Source organism: Apis cerana, linkage group LG6 (genome assembly GCF_029169275.1).
Source record: "Apis cerana isolate GH-2021 linkage group LG6, AcerK_1.0, whole genome shotgun sequence".
Classification (NCBI taxonomy): Eukaryota; Metazoa; Arthropoda; class Insecta; order Hymenoptera; family Apidae; genus Apis; species Apis cerana.
Genome location: NC_083857.1, coordinates 9,673,396 through 9,685,952, shown reverse-complemented (window position 1 = coordinate 9,685,952; position 12,557 = coordinate 9,673,396). Strand labels below are relative to the sequence as shown.

Genomic DNA, 12,557 nt, shown 5'->3' with positions numbered 1-12,557 from the left:
ACCGGTGTCGATTTCTTGCGCCTGCGTTGGATCGGGTAACGGTTCATCGTGTAGTCGTAAATAAACCTCCATTGCACATTTCGCTGCTTTAAAATAAAATGGATGAGCTCGGAGCACGTCTTCTAACCTTAGAAGACCCACGTAAGACCTCAAGGTCATTTTTCTCATACAGTAAGTATGAAAGTCGAATTGATCTTCTATTATTTCAGAAAAATGCTACAATCGATACAATTCGTATATGAGCGATTACGTAATAATGAATTATTATTTGCAAATATGTTATGAATCCTTACCCTGTCAACTTCGTGACATTTTTTTAATGCCTCCCCATACTTTCCAAGGCGTTTATAAGCGTTAGCTGCCTCTGTTTGAATCCACATGCACTGCATTTCATTTAAATTCTCCATAGCTAAAACACCTTCCCTAGTAAACTTGCTACATGTTTCTTCCGCCTCTTTAATGAGATTCGCTCGCAACATGTACTTGGCACATTTGGAATTGATATATCGATCTGCAGTATCTAATCCTTGTGCTTCGTCCAACCATTTATAAGCTTCTTGGACATTACCGGCATGCTAATAAGAATAAAATATATTATAATTATGTTATTAAAAGCACATATACATTACAAAGACAAAACTTACCTTATAAATGCGACCTTTGGTAACAAAAAGTTCTATAAGTGTAGGTGTATGTTCTATGGCAGCATCAATTTCATTTAGTGCTTTTTCTGTAAGTCCAAGATGATCATAGTGTTGTGCTAAATAATAATAAGTCCATAACAATGCCGAAGCAGGTTCTCGCGGATTATCTTTCTCTTGATCACTAAAATGCCCATGAGCTTTTAATGCTTCTTTATATTCCAAAACCAAAGACTGTATAGTATCAACCTTTTGTTGATCTGTATACAAGGAACGAAGATTTACAAACAAGGGCGGTACACCTTTATGAAGACCTATAATAAATAAGATATAATTAAATCAAATTTAAAAAATTTAATTTTTTTTTCTTTTTTTTTTTTTGAACAAAATAACTATAATATATATATCGTACTATATATATCGTACCTCTTCGTAAGTATCGATCTACTAATGTTTTAAATTCATCTCCTACAGCATAATTTAATTGTAAGCGACGCGGTGCTAACGCTCGAGGAAATAATTCTTCGTATCTTTGGAGCATAGCTAATGTTTCTTCAGGTTTAGTATGTCTTTCAGCCTCTGCTAGCCTAGCATAATAAGTTGTATTTTCTGGATTTATATTTAAAAGTTCCTTATAAACTTGTGCTGCTTCTGCATATTGTTTTAATTGTAATCTTAATTTACCTATAAATAATGAAATTAATAGAAACACATTTTTATAAAATATTTTTCATATTTTTCATATTTTTCATAATGAGTTTTCTAAAGAAATTACGACTTACCATATGTTTCTTTTACAGTAACTTTATCACAAATTTGATCACTATATTTGTCAAGATGTTTTAATGCCTGTTCGCATTCTCCTGATTCTTGGATAACCATATTTTGATATAATAACAATTCACTGTGCTCATAATCATAACAAATCTATAGATTTAAAAAATGTTTCTATATTATGCATTCATATCTCATACTTAATTAAAATATATACTATTATGAAAAAAATAAATCTACATAATGTATTATTTAAATATTTTTTTTTCTTTTTTTATATAACATAACAAAAGATATATAATATTGAAATACATACCATGGGAGAATTTCGAAATGTGTCTAAAATTTTAAGAGCCGTTTCATAATCTTTTAATAAATGATATGAGATAGCGAAACCAATCCATGAAGCACGTTGTGTAGGACGTAACATAAACAATTGATATCTTGTATCCTAAAAAAAAATATGAATGTAAACATTAAATATAAAATATAAAGTATCATACTTCTAATAATATGTTAATAAAAATGATAAACTTTTAAAACTAAATTTAAATTATATGTATTCATAATATGCAATATATTGTATTGCTTAATTTTCTTTTTTTAAATTTATTTATATCTTTATAAATAATTAATGTTTTTAATATAAATTATACATTATATACATTATTGATATATAAATATTATATATATTGAATGAAGTGAAAATTAGGTTAGCAATATAAATTCATAAGAAATTAACATAAAGATTAATCAATGTATATACAAATAATAAACAAGAAATAGATTTTTATATTAAAGATTTACCTTATAACCCTCCAGATCCCTCATTTGAATTTGAAGCAGCGATAAGTCTCTAAGAATTTGAATATTATCCTTATCCCATTTAAGGGCATTTCTATAACACTTAATAGCTTCATCATATTTCTTATCCGAGCGTTGTAAAAGTCCATAAACGTGCCAGCAAACATGAGATTGCAAATCATTCCTAAGACCTCTCCGGACATGATCATATGCTTCTTCCTTGCGACCTAAGCAGTTCAGAGTGAGACCTTTCATTGCCAAGGTCTCTCCATGTTCACTAAATTTAGGGTTTGATAAAATTTGCTTTGCAAACTTTATCCCATTTTTATATTGTTTATGTTCGTAACACCTCTGCAAGAAACATAAATACGTTTCATACAATAAAACGTTTTCATGATTTCAATACTATGTATTTGAATAAACTGGCATTATAGAATATCGTGAAAGGCAAACAAGAAATCACGTTTTCATTCATAACATTGATAAAATTTTTATGATCTGTGATTGTCAGTGAATTTTTTGTAATTTTTCAAAGAGTGCTTCATCATTAGAGCATGATGAACTCCTATTAGCCGGAGAGTGGGGTCCAAAACAGAGTATTTTGATTGCATATTACTCACCAGAATTCGTTTAAACAAGGCATTTTCTTTGGGTGGTAAGGGATTGCTGGAGGGCATTTTTGTATAAATACAAAAATATAGGGCCTTTTCCACCCGGTAAACTTAATTTTCACCACAAAACCTCGTGGCCACAAACGAAGAAGTCGATCTTCGATCACGTGATCATCTGCGACAATGCTGTTCCGCCGGAAGTTCTACATTCACGGTGCCGCACACTTTAATAAATTTTATGAATTTTATAAATTTATTAATAATAATAGTCCTTTATTCATTTACGTTGACGTTTATATTACGTTCTCTTTGATGCATTCGATGATTTTACCTTTTTCGGAATTGCATGAAATACGTAATTGCAAGTAATGATAACTAACGATATTTAAGAAGCATTTCTATGAAATTATAAAGATTACACAGAATATGATATTCTTTGAATTATACAGAAAAAATACTTATTATTATAATATATATATATAATAAATTTATCTATTTTAAATATGTTTTACAAATTATATATTTATTATTAAAATTATACATATCCTTCAGATTTTTTCAATAATCTTAAGTCTTATTCATAAATCAGTATACCATGATTTGTTTTTAGAAACAAATCCTTTATTTGTACAAGCACATGGATCATAAATAAGTAGATTTATAAATGTTTCAAAATAATGTAATATACAAAATTATGAAATATAAAGTTAAGAAGAAAATAATTTATATTTCTTAAACATAGTTTTATTAAATATAAACAATTCAGGTATGATTTCAAATTTTATTTCGTAGTTATGTATGTATTAAAGGTTATGTACACAATCTTTTGAATAATTAAGAAAAAAATATATTTCAGATTTTAAAATTTAGAAATAATAGATTAATTTATATATTATCGAATTATATATATTTATCAGATTTCGTGAATATCAAATGACAATATGTCGTTAATATGTCGAAAACTATGTTCTTTTATTTTATTTGAACATTTTGGACAGATTGTTCAATGTGTAGGTGAAGATTTATTTAAATATGGTGCAAAACCATTAGTATTAATTCGACATACAACACATCTTCCTGTAACAAAGGTAACAATTTTTTTTTTAATTTATTGTTTTAATTTTTATTTAAAAATTTTTGTCAAAGTAATATTATAAAATATATTAATATAGTATTCTATGATAAATGTTTAATATTATTTTAGATCAAAGAAGCATTATGTGTTTTAATAAAACATGGCCTTGTAAAATATCGTCAAACAGAAAAAGGAATGGAATATATTTTAATTTATGAAAGAGTCTTAAATATTCTTCGTTATCCAAAGTAATATATAATTTTATATAAAATTTTTTACATTTAATCTTTATTTTACATATGTATAAGTAAAAATAAGAATTTTAAAAACATATTTTAATTTTAAAATAGGTATATGTTTTTTGTGAAAACAAATTGTGGAAATGAAGCTGAAATGATGTTAGAACAAGTATTAAAAAATGGATATATTACAGCTTCTGAAGTGATTATAAAAACATATAAAAGAATTGAACAATCACCCTGTATGTATATATATATATATATATATTTTGAATTTTTGCTTTTGCTTTAAAAATAATTATATGATATGATTATGATAATTTTAAGAAAATGTTTTCTATTATTCATTTATATTTTTTAGCTAGTATACAACCATCAATTCCAGTTTTAAAAGAAAAGTTTGAATTGCTTATCAAATATCAATTTTTAATGCGTAGTACAAACAAAAATGAAGAAGAAGGAAATTCAAAACGTGATTTTACATTACCAGATTTAGATTTAACTGCTATTGCAAAATACTTAGAAGGAGACAATTGTAATCTTAAAGATAAAATTTATTGGGAAATTAATATTGATCGTTTTACTCAAGATTTTAGGTAAGATTCATATAAATATTATAAAAAAATATTATGATCATAAAGCAAATAAAAAATTTGCGTTCTATAGGGATCAAATTATTGTATCATCTATAAGTAAAAGACTTGATAAAAATGCAGGGGAATTAATGAGGCGATTATTATTTCTTATGTATCTAAGGACAGCATCATGGGAAGATACATCTAATCCAATACCATTTGCGGAAATAAAAGATGCAGTTAAAAAACTCAATTATCCATTACTTACTCAGCATCTTGATCAATATTTACGTCTCATTGGTATGGACAATAGGTGTATATAAAAAGGTTTTGTAAAATGTTTAATCATTGGAAATAATATTGCATGAAATTCAATTAATGTATCATTATAGAGGAAGATAGTAGTCAATTTTTAAAACGAGTTGGAGATTCTGGAGGTGGTCAATATAGTGTTAATATGAAAGAAGCATTTAATCAATTAGCATGGGCATCTTTAGAAAATATTGTAATGGAACGATTTGGTTCAAAAGCTGCTAGAATTTTTAGGTAATATAAAATTAGATATTTTATAATATTTAATATTGATAATTTAATTATATTCATTTTACTAAATAGGTTAGTGCGTGCTAGAAAGTATATTGAACAAGAACAAATTCAACAATTAGCTATGATTCCAGCAAAAGAAGCAAAACATTTGACATATAGTCTACTGCAAGAAAATTATTTACAAATGCAGGAAATAAAAAAAAGTGGAGTATCAGCTGCACCAATAAAAACATTTTTTTTATTTCACATTGATTTAAATTTGGTCGTTCGTATGGAAATCGAACACTGTTATCATGCATTATACAATATAATGCAAAGACGAGAGTATGAAGTAAATAGTAATAAGCGTATGATTGATAAACAATTGCGAATGCAAACATTAACAAGTAATTTAAAAGAACATGGTGCTCCTGAAGAACAATTAGCAGAGGTGCATATAATACTCATTGTTATATTATTTTTAACTTATATAATAAAATAATTATGTCAAAATTATTATTTACAGATTGCAGAAATGATGACTCCAACTGAGAAACAACAATTAGAAAAAGTCCAAAATACAATTAAGAAATTGGGTATCACTGAATTACAGATTGATGATACTCTATTTCTATTGACGATGTATTTACGTTATCATTAAATGAAGGCATATTTTGTAAAAATATGACATATTATCATGATTATTATATTATAATAACGCTATTCATTTTTATTCAAATACGCAATCAATGCGTAAATCCATCAAAAAACAAATACATAAAATTTCATTCATTTATATAGTTATTTATTTATGTATAATAATGGTTACGCTTGTAAAATACAAACAACAAAGAATACCTAACTTTCAAATTATTGTAATAAATATAATCATATGTCTATGTTTATAATAGTGCTGCTCTCTATGTGATACAGTGCATTTGATGTCACTATCTGTCAGGGAAAATGATCTTGGAGTACACACCTTTAAATGTTCTACCATTGACAAACTTCGTGTAATTATACCTTTTGATGCGATATAAATGTATGTTAGTTGATTAAAAACAAATTATTAGAGTTATGAATCACAGCCAGCTCAAGGTGCTTTATGGATCAGTAAATAAGTCGAACGCTGCAAATGCTATTTATAATTAGCTAAAAACGTAATTTCATTATCTTATGTAAAGATTGGAGACCATCATTTTTAGTGTGTCGCTATTAACATACGTTTTACTTCCAAGTATGATTTTCCCTTAATTCCTATTATATACGTTGTACGTTCATCTCAACACTACTGCAATGGAAACGATTTTCTCCGGTTCTAAATTACATATTGGTAATGAAAATTCAAAGCAGATAGTCTTAATAGTTCACCGATCTTAAATATACATATTTTGATTGTATGCTATTGACACCGATTAATAATGTGTACAACCAATCGCAAATAGTGATAAGATGATCGTAAGCGTGTAATCGCATCCAACATGCATTTGACTGATTTTATACTTTTCTTTCTCTCTTTCTTTCAACACATATACACATACATACACACATTCAAACTCTTTCCCTTCTCTCTCATTTACACGGTTCTGCATAGACTATGTACACTGCACGTACATACAAGTTTCTGCTAGAAATAACGTTGTATACCTAAAACTAAGATTGAATTTCGGTAAAGCGTTATTTTATTATATATTTTTTTTTTCATACCATTAACAACAACGTACATGTAAATGAAGTGAATTGTTGGAATATTGAGATTGGATGTTAGTGTTCACTTTTTTCTTCGTTACGTTAGATACACTATAGTATTAGTAATGTATTCGTTTTACAATTTACTATTCTTACAATTTGCATTTGCACTGGTTGCATTTCTTTTCTTTTTTTTTTTTTTTTTCTTTTGAAATTCGATGAATTTACAGCGAGTGCATCGGGATTATCGTGAAAAATGTTTCGTTTCTAGGTATACAAACGAAAAAAAAAAGAAAAAAAATGAAAAAATTAGAATTATGTACTTAATATCAAACATCAAATTTTTTTTTTTTACTAAAATCCAAGGAAAATTCATGCATTATTTCGATTTTTGTAGTTGTAATCCATGAAATAAACGGAACTAAAATTAACTGCTAAAACAAACGATGTGCAAGATTTAATCGAAATTGATGAAAATTGGACGAGGAAGATACGAGCCGAGCTTAATTATACATGATCCGAAAATGCTTTCTTGATTAAAACAAAAATGAGATTAAAAGAAATCGAGGAAAAGAAAAGTTAAGAAAATCAAGTTATTTTGAAAGATTATAAAGATATGGCACAGTAGAAAATAACGTACAAGGCGCGTTTATATCTTCCGCATTGAACAATGAATTGATTTATCGAATGATTCAATGAACAAGATGAATAAGGCTGAAATGTCGGTCTTTGGAGATCAAACTGGCGAAGAAAGAGGAAGCAGAAAAACAAAAATGGACGAAAATGTGAATAGCTTGAAAGAAATGGCTTCAAAGAAAATATAATATTTAAATTTTTCAGAATGTGACAAGAAGAAGAAAAAAAATACGTTTCAGTGTAAATGTAAAAAAAAAAAAAGCATCTAATTGTATTGCGTGAACGATACGACATCGAAAATTTTTGAGTATTCGAGCACGCAAACGATCGACGATCTTCCTGTTGTCGTCATCATTGTCATCTTGAACTGGCACGTACAACCTCTATTGCTACTGCGTAATAAGGATAATTATTAAAAAAAAAGAAGAGAGAAATAATATAATATTAATAATAATCATAATAGTAATCAATAATAATAATAATAATAATAATAATAATAATAATAATAATAATAATAATAGTACTAAATAAAACTGATGTGACAATAATAATATTAAGGATAATAATAAACATAATAATGACCAAATGAAAATAAGAATATGCATCGCATTTTCAACATTTCGTTAAATCTACGTGTTCTCGAGTAAATTACATATATAGTAGCGCTATGCAAGATACATCACAATATAGTTACACTGTACATTCAATAGTATTGACACTTTTTTTTTTGCGTCGGTCGATTTCATTCTCTCTCTCTCTCTCTCTCTCTCTCTCTCTCTCTCTCTCTCTCTCTCTCTCTCTCTCTCTCTCTCTCATCTTCAGTCATACTTTCTTTCTTTCTTTTTCTCTTTCTCTCTTTCTCTCTTTCTATCTCTTTCGGTTGTCGAACACACCGCCGACGCAGTTGTACAAATCCATGTATATACATAAAATAAATTATTATCAACATTAAGCTATCCTATCTGCCGCCGGCCGCGGTATTCGAAAAGCACCCGACGAAACACGGGCGCAGATATATCGAGGATACTGGCTCTCTTTATAAAATTATATTAGGTACCTTGTATAGAATTGCACTGATTATAAATAACAAAAAAAAAAAAAAGAGAAAAGAAAAAAATGGTGAAAAAGAAGACGTAGAAATTATCGAGTTTTTCACGTCGAGCCAACTCTGCCGACCCGGGAACCGAAAGGGACACCATGTCGCCCTCTACTTCCGGCCCGCGAAAACGTTATTTGGCACATAAATATTATCACATCGAGCTCCCGATTTTTCCATGTTTCGGCACAATTCGTTTTCCCGAACAAAATGTTACGCCCTACTAGATTTTATCCTTTTTTTTTTTCCTTTTTTTTGCCCATTATAAAACGCTGCTCGTTTTCGTTCTTTTTTCCTTTTTTTTTTTTCCTGTAACATTCATCAACACCACGGTAAATCAATGATCTTTAGATTACTCTCGATCGATCCCCGTCGGGTTTATCGTGCTTTCACGAACTCGCGCAAATTCGCAAGGAAATTGAAAAAAAAAAAAACTGAGAAAAAACGTAACAGCGTGTGTCCGGAAACATCGAAAAACAAAAACACCCAACGTCGTATTAGAATTTGATTATTCGTTCGTTTACATCGTTTACAATAAATAACGCTAATTTTCCCCGTCCGTAATTTACACATTGTAACATTGTACTAAAAAATTGACGCCGCGCGTGTCCTTCTCTCATTTTCTCGCTATTCATTCCTCCTACGCATACACACACCTCCTTTCCTTCTAATAATACGCTTCGATTATTTCTCTTTTTTAGATTATTCGATACTTCTCTTTTATTTAAAAAAAAAAAAAAAACAAAACAAAACAAGAACATTCTCTTTATCGCAGCTTGCGTTTTTCACGCTCTTCTCTCTTTCGCTCAACCCATCGATCCATACCCTCTCATCGTCTCATTCTCTCTGCCCTGATTAATCGTCGTTAACGTCGTTACGGTCCATAAATTAATTGCGAAAAATACTATAAGTACTATAAGTGTTTTTTTTTTTTTAAAGACGCGAAACGAAGTGGCCACATATCCCTGTGACTCGAGCGGGTGCAAATCGCGTGTGACGGAATATGAGATTTCACATATTTCTTTCATCCTCTGTTCCGGTCCTCGTGCGACATACACCGGATAACAGTGATTGCATGTGAATACGGAAAAAAAGGAGCGTCCGCCGTGAACCTGGAATATTACACGATATCTAATATGACGCGATAATCAACGGACCATAGTTTTTTTTCTTTTTCTTTCCTTTTTACGTTCAATTTCTTTCTTTATTTTCTTTTCTTTTCTTTTCTTCTTTCTTTTTTCTTTTTTAATTAACATCATTTCTATCATCGTTTCTCACGTATCGACACGGCCGACCGGAATGGCGTATCGCTATTAGACCACACACACACACACTAGAAGGAATAGGAACAAGACTTTTTTTTTTGGCCGCTCACCGTATCTTCGTACACACACACTCACGCACGTGCACACTGAAATACGTGTCGCGATCGTCTCGCGGTGTGTTGAAACGCGGTTCATAATACCGAAACGCGATAGAAACGAGTTCGATCGAGCGGGAGATTGCATCGGATCGATCTTCTTCTGATACGCGCGCACACACGTGACACATGGCAGTCTTACGAAAAATCAGGTATGTATATATATATAATTGTGTGTATATATATATATATTTTTTTATATTTATATTTATTTATTTTATTTTATGTATAATTCTAGCGTTCATATGTTTGTTGCTCTTTATGCGCCCCCGCGTATAAACGGAAAACACCCGCGAGATGGATACCGACATATATACGTTGACACGACGCGAATCGACGTTCGTTACCTGTTCGAGAATTCTACTCGCGCGCATATCTCGTTATCTAAGAACGTTACCTAAACACGATCAGGCCTTGTCGTTCGCAATTTTGCGCCGGCTTGGTCGCGCTTTTGATTACACCAACGGAATACACCATGTACTCCTCGTGTCCGCCGTCGTGTGTCCGTTCTTAAGCCTTCCTGCGTGGACCAACCGTCGCCTTCAACTTCCCCCGTCCCCGTATATTTCAAGTATAACAAGCTCCCTTCCTGCGATTCCCTTTTATCCTTCGAGAGCTCACGTTCACCGGTGTCTCGTTCGACGTACACGTGATACGGGTAACGGGAGGGGAGGGGCGTGTTGGCCGACATTGGGCGACTCTGCTCGCCACGACACTGTCCCAAAGAGGCGCGGTGCGATCCGAGTTGCACAATAATTTTTGCACGAGCGAGGCGGGATCGTCTCGCAAACGATCGCACGTGAACGACGACACGACGACGGGTAATCGAAGGAAGGCATGGACTCGCCTCGCTCGAATCCGCGGGAGGGCCTCCACGCGTCGTACGATGGCACAGAATAAATCGAATCGTTTATTATATATCACAACCTCTCGGGCGAGGCTTCGAAACGCTCAGTCACTTATTTCTTAATTTTCGAGAACGTTCATCCCTCCCTCGTTATTCTTTCCCTTCCGATTTCACGATATTTCACGGCCTATACCACCGTGCATTATATGCATTGTATATCTTTATGCGCGAATATCACCGCAAGCTTTTACCAGAACAACTCGTGGCCGAGTCTCGTGGACGTGGACGTTGCTGTTGCTGCTGCTGCTGCTGTTGACGAGGATGCTCCGGGCGGCCATGGCGGCTGACCCGGAGCCGCGGTTCAATCCTCGTCGTGGTGGCGGGGGCTTGCGTCGTATCCACCGATCGATCCCGAGTTTTCTGGCGAGAAGTTCATCATGTCCGTCGGCGAGAGGCTGTCCTGGGGGTAATAGAAGGATGGATGGTCGGAACTGGGGCCGGCCGCGCCGCCGTTCAACATGGTGGCCGGAGGCGACACGCTAGGCCTCGCCGATGGCCCGGCTCCCGTACCCGGGTGGTGTTGCGTGCTCAGCTCTGAGCCGACCGGGGACAGGAAGCTCATCTCTGGCCCGCTGTCGCGGCACCACAGTTGCCTCATTTCCTGCCGCCGTTGCCGCATCAGCGACTTGTACTCGGATATGCGCATCTTCTTCCCGTCCACGATGCAGGTGCGCTTGGGCCGCGGCCTGTACCTGTAGTCGGGGTGCTTCTCCATGTGCAGCTTCGACAATCGTGATTGCTCCTCGTAGTATGGCTGTTTCTCGGAATTCGACATCGCTTTCCATCGAGCTCCTGTTGAAGAATCGTAGGGGGGGAAAAAAAAAGAAATAAGAGGGGGGAGAAAAAAGAAAGTGATAAACTTTACGCAATTGTTGAAGATGATTGATCGATAAGGAGGAGGGGAGAGGGGAGGGGGGAGGGTTTGTTGGATCGATGACTTACCGAGTATCTTCGATATGTTCGAATTGTGCATGTCCGGGCAGGCTTTCAAAATTTTCCTACGCTCGTCCTTGGCCCACACCATGAACGCGTTCATAGGCCGCTTGATATGTGGCTTGTTCTCACCCTCCCTCTTCTGCTGTCTCACCATTTTAGCTGGACAGAGAGAAGACGTGTTAGATGTCGACGAGCCGGCTCCCTCCCGTGAGAAGCGAATCTGATTTCGTGAGCATCACCTGGCGCTCTCGAAACAAAAGCGTGAACGTCAGCCTCGTGGCTCGTCAAAAGACTGCTTACCTTTTTCCGTTATGTCTTCCGGTACCTTGTAACCCGGCTCCCGCCACACTGTAATTTCAGAACATCGTAGCATGTTATAATTTGCAACAGCAAGTTTGAGCAGATTATGAGAAATCGTGTGAACGCGACACCATTTATCGAATACGGATACATTCGTGATTTCACTTTATAGGATTATCATATTTAGGCATATTGGATACGTGATAGGTTAATAAAAAAAAAGTAGATAAATAATGGAACAAGAAGGAAGAGAGAGAGAGAGAGAGAGAAACATCTTTTATTCATATTTCGTATAAATCTCTGTTTCTCCGTAAACATTTGTGCATAAA

The 12,557-nt window shown here is 33.2% G+C and overlaps 3 protein-coding genes across 10 annotated transcripts in view; 1 reads left to right on the top strand and 2 right to left on the bottom strand.

Moving 5' to 3' along the window:
- Positions 1–3,173, bottom strand: part of LOC107993768 (N-alpha-acetyltransferase 15, NatA auxiliary subunit) — a 46,626-nt gene extending 43,453 nt beyond the window's left edge. The window contains exons 1-8 of the mRNA XM_017050374.2: positions 2,840–3,173; positions 2,223–2,570; positions 1,732–1,866; positions 1,424–1,568; positions 1,068–1,325; positions 645–955; positions 294–575; positions 3–216 (exon numbers count right to left, since the gene is read on the bottom strand). Coding sequence (XP_016905863.1) covers positions 3–216; positions 294–575; positions 645–955; positions 1,068–1,325; positions 1,424–1,568; positions 1,732–1,866; positions 2,223–2,570; positions 2,840–2,896 — 1,750 coding nt within the window. The 5' untranslated portion in view covers positions 2,897–3,173. The remainder of the gene's footprint in view (positions 1–2; positions 217–293; positions 576–644; positions 956–1,067; positions 1,326–1,423; positions 1,569–1,731; positions 1,867–2,222; positions 2,571–2,839) is intronic.
- An 81-nt stretch (positions 3,174–3,254) lies between these two features.
- On the top strand, positions 3,255–8,089 carry LOC107993824 (DNA-directed RNA polymerase III subunit RPC3). Its single transcript, XM_017050448.3, has 9 exons — positions 3,255–3,596; positions 3,687–3,918; positions 4,035–4,153; positions 4,256–4,386; positions 4,506–4,740; positions 4,811–5,019; positions 5,112–5,265; positions 5,335–5,695; positions 5,771–8,089. Exons 2-9 carry the CDS (start codon positions 3,772–3,774, stop codon positions 5,903–5,905), a joined length of 1,491 nt encoding a protein of 496 aa, XP_016905937.1. The 5' UTR covers positions 3,255–3,596; positions 3,687–3,771; the 3' UTR covers positions 5,906–8,089.
- Positions 8,090–9,398: 1,309 nt separating this feature from the next.
- Positions 9,399–12,557, bottom strand: part of LOC107993726 (transcription factor Sox-13) — a 188,025-nt gene continuing 184,866 nt past the window's right edge. For all 8 annotated transcript variants that reach the window (XM_062076321.1, XM_062076319.1, XM_062076314.1 and 5 more), the window contains 3 exons: positions 12,229–12,276; positions 11,935–12,087; positions 9,399–11,784 (listed from right to left, as the gene is read on the bottom strand). In XM_062076321.1, the coding sequence (XP_061932305.1) occupies positions 11,294–11,784; positions 11,935–12,087; positions 12,229–12,276 (692 nt within the window). In that variant the 3' untranslated portion in view covers positions 9,399–11,293. The remainder of the gene's footprint in view (positions 11,785–11,934; positions 12,088–12,228; positions 12,277–12,557) is intronic.

Excerpts from the sequence above, each read along its gene's own strand:
- LOC107993824 (XM_017050448.3), top strand. The coding sequence starts at position 3,772 with ATGTCGTTAATATGTCGAAAACTATGTTCTTTTATTTTATTTGAACAT. Across the intron at positions 4,154-4,255 it reads AATATTCTTCGTTATCCAAA|GTATATGTTTTTTGTGAAAA; the intron begins GTAATATATAAT and ends ATTTTAAAATAG. Across the intron at positions 4,387-4,505 it reads AAGAATTGAACAATCACCCT|CTAGTATACAACCATCAATT; the intron begins GTATGTATATAT and ends TATATTTTTTAG.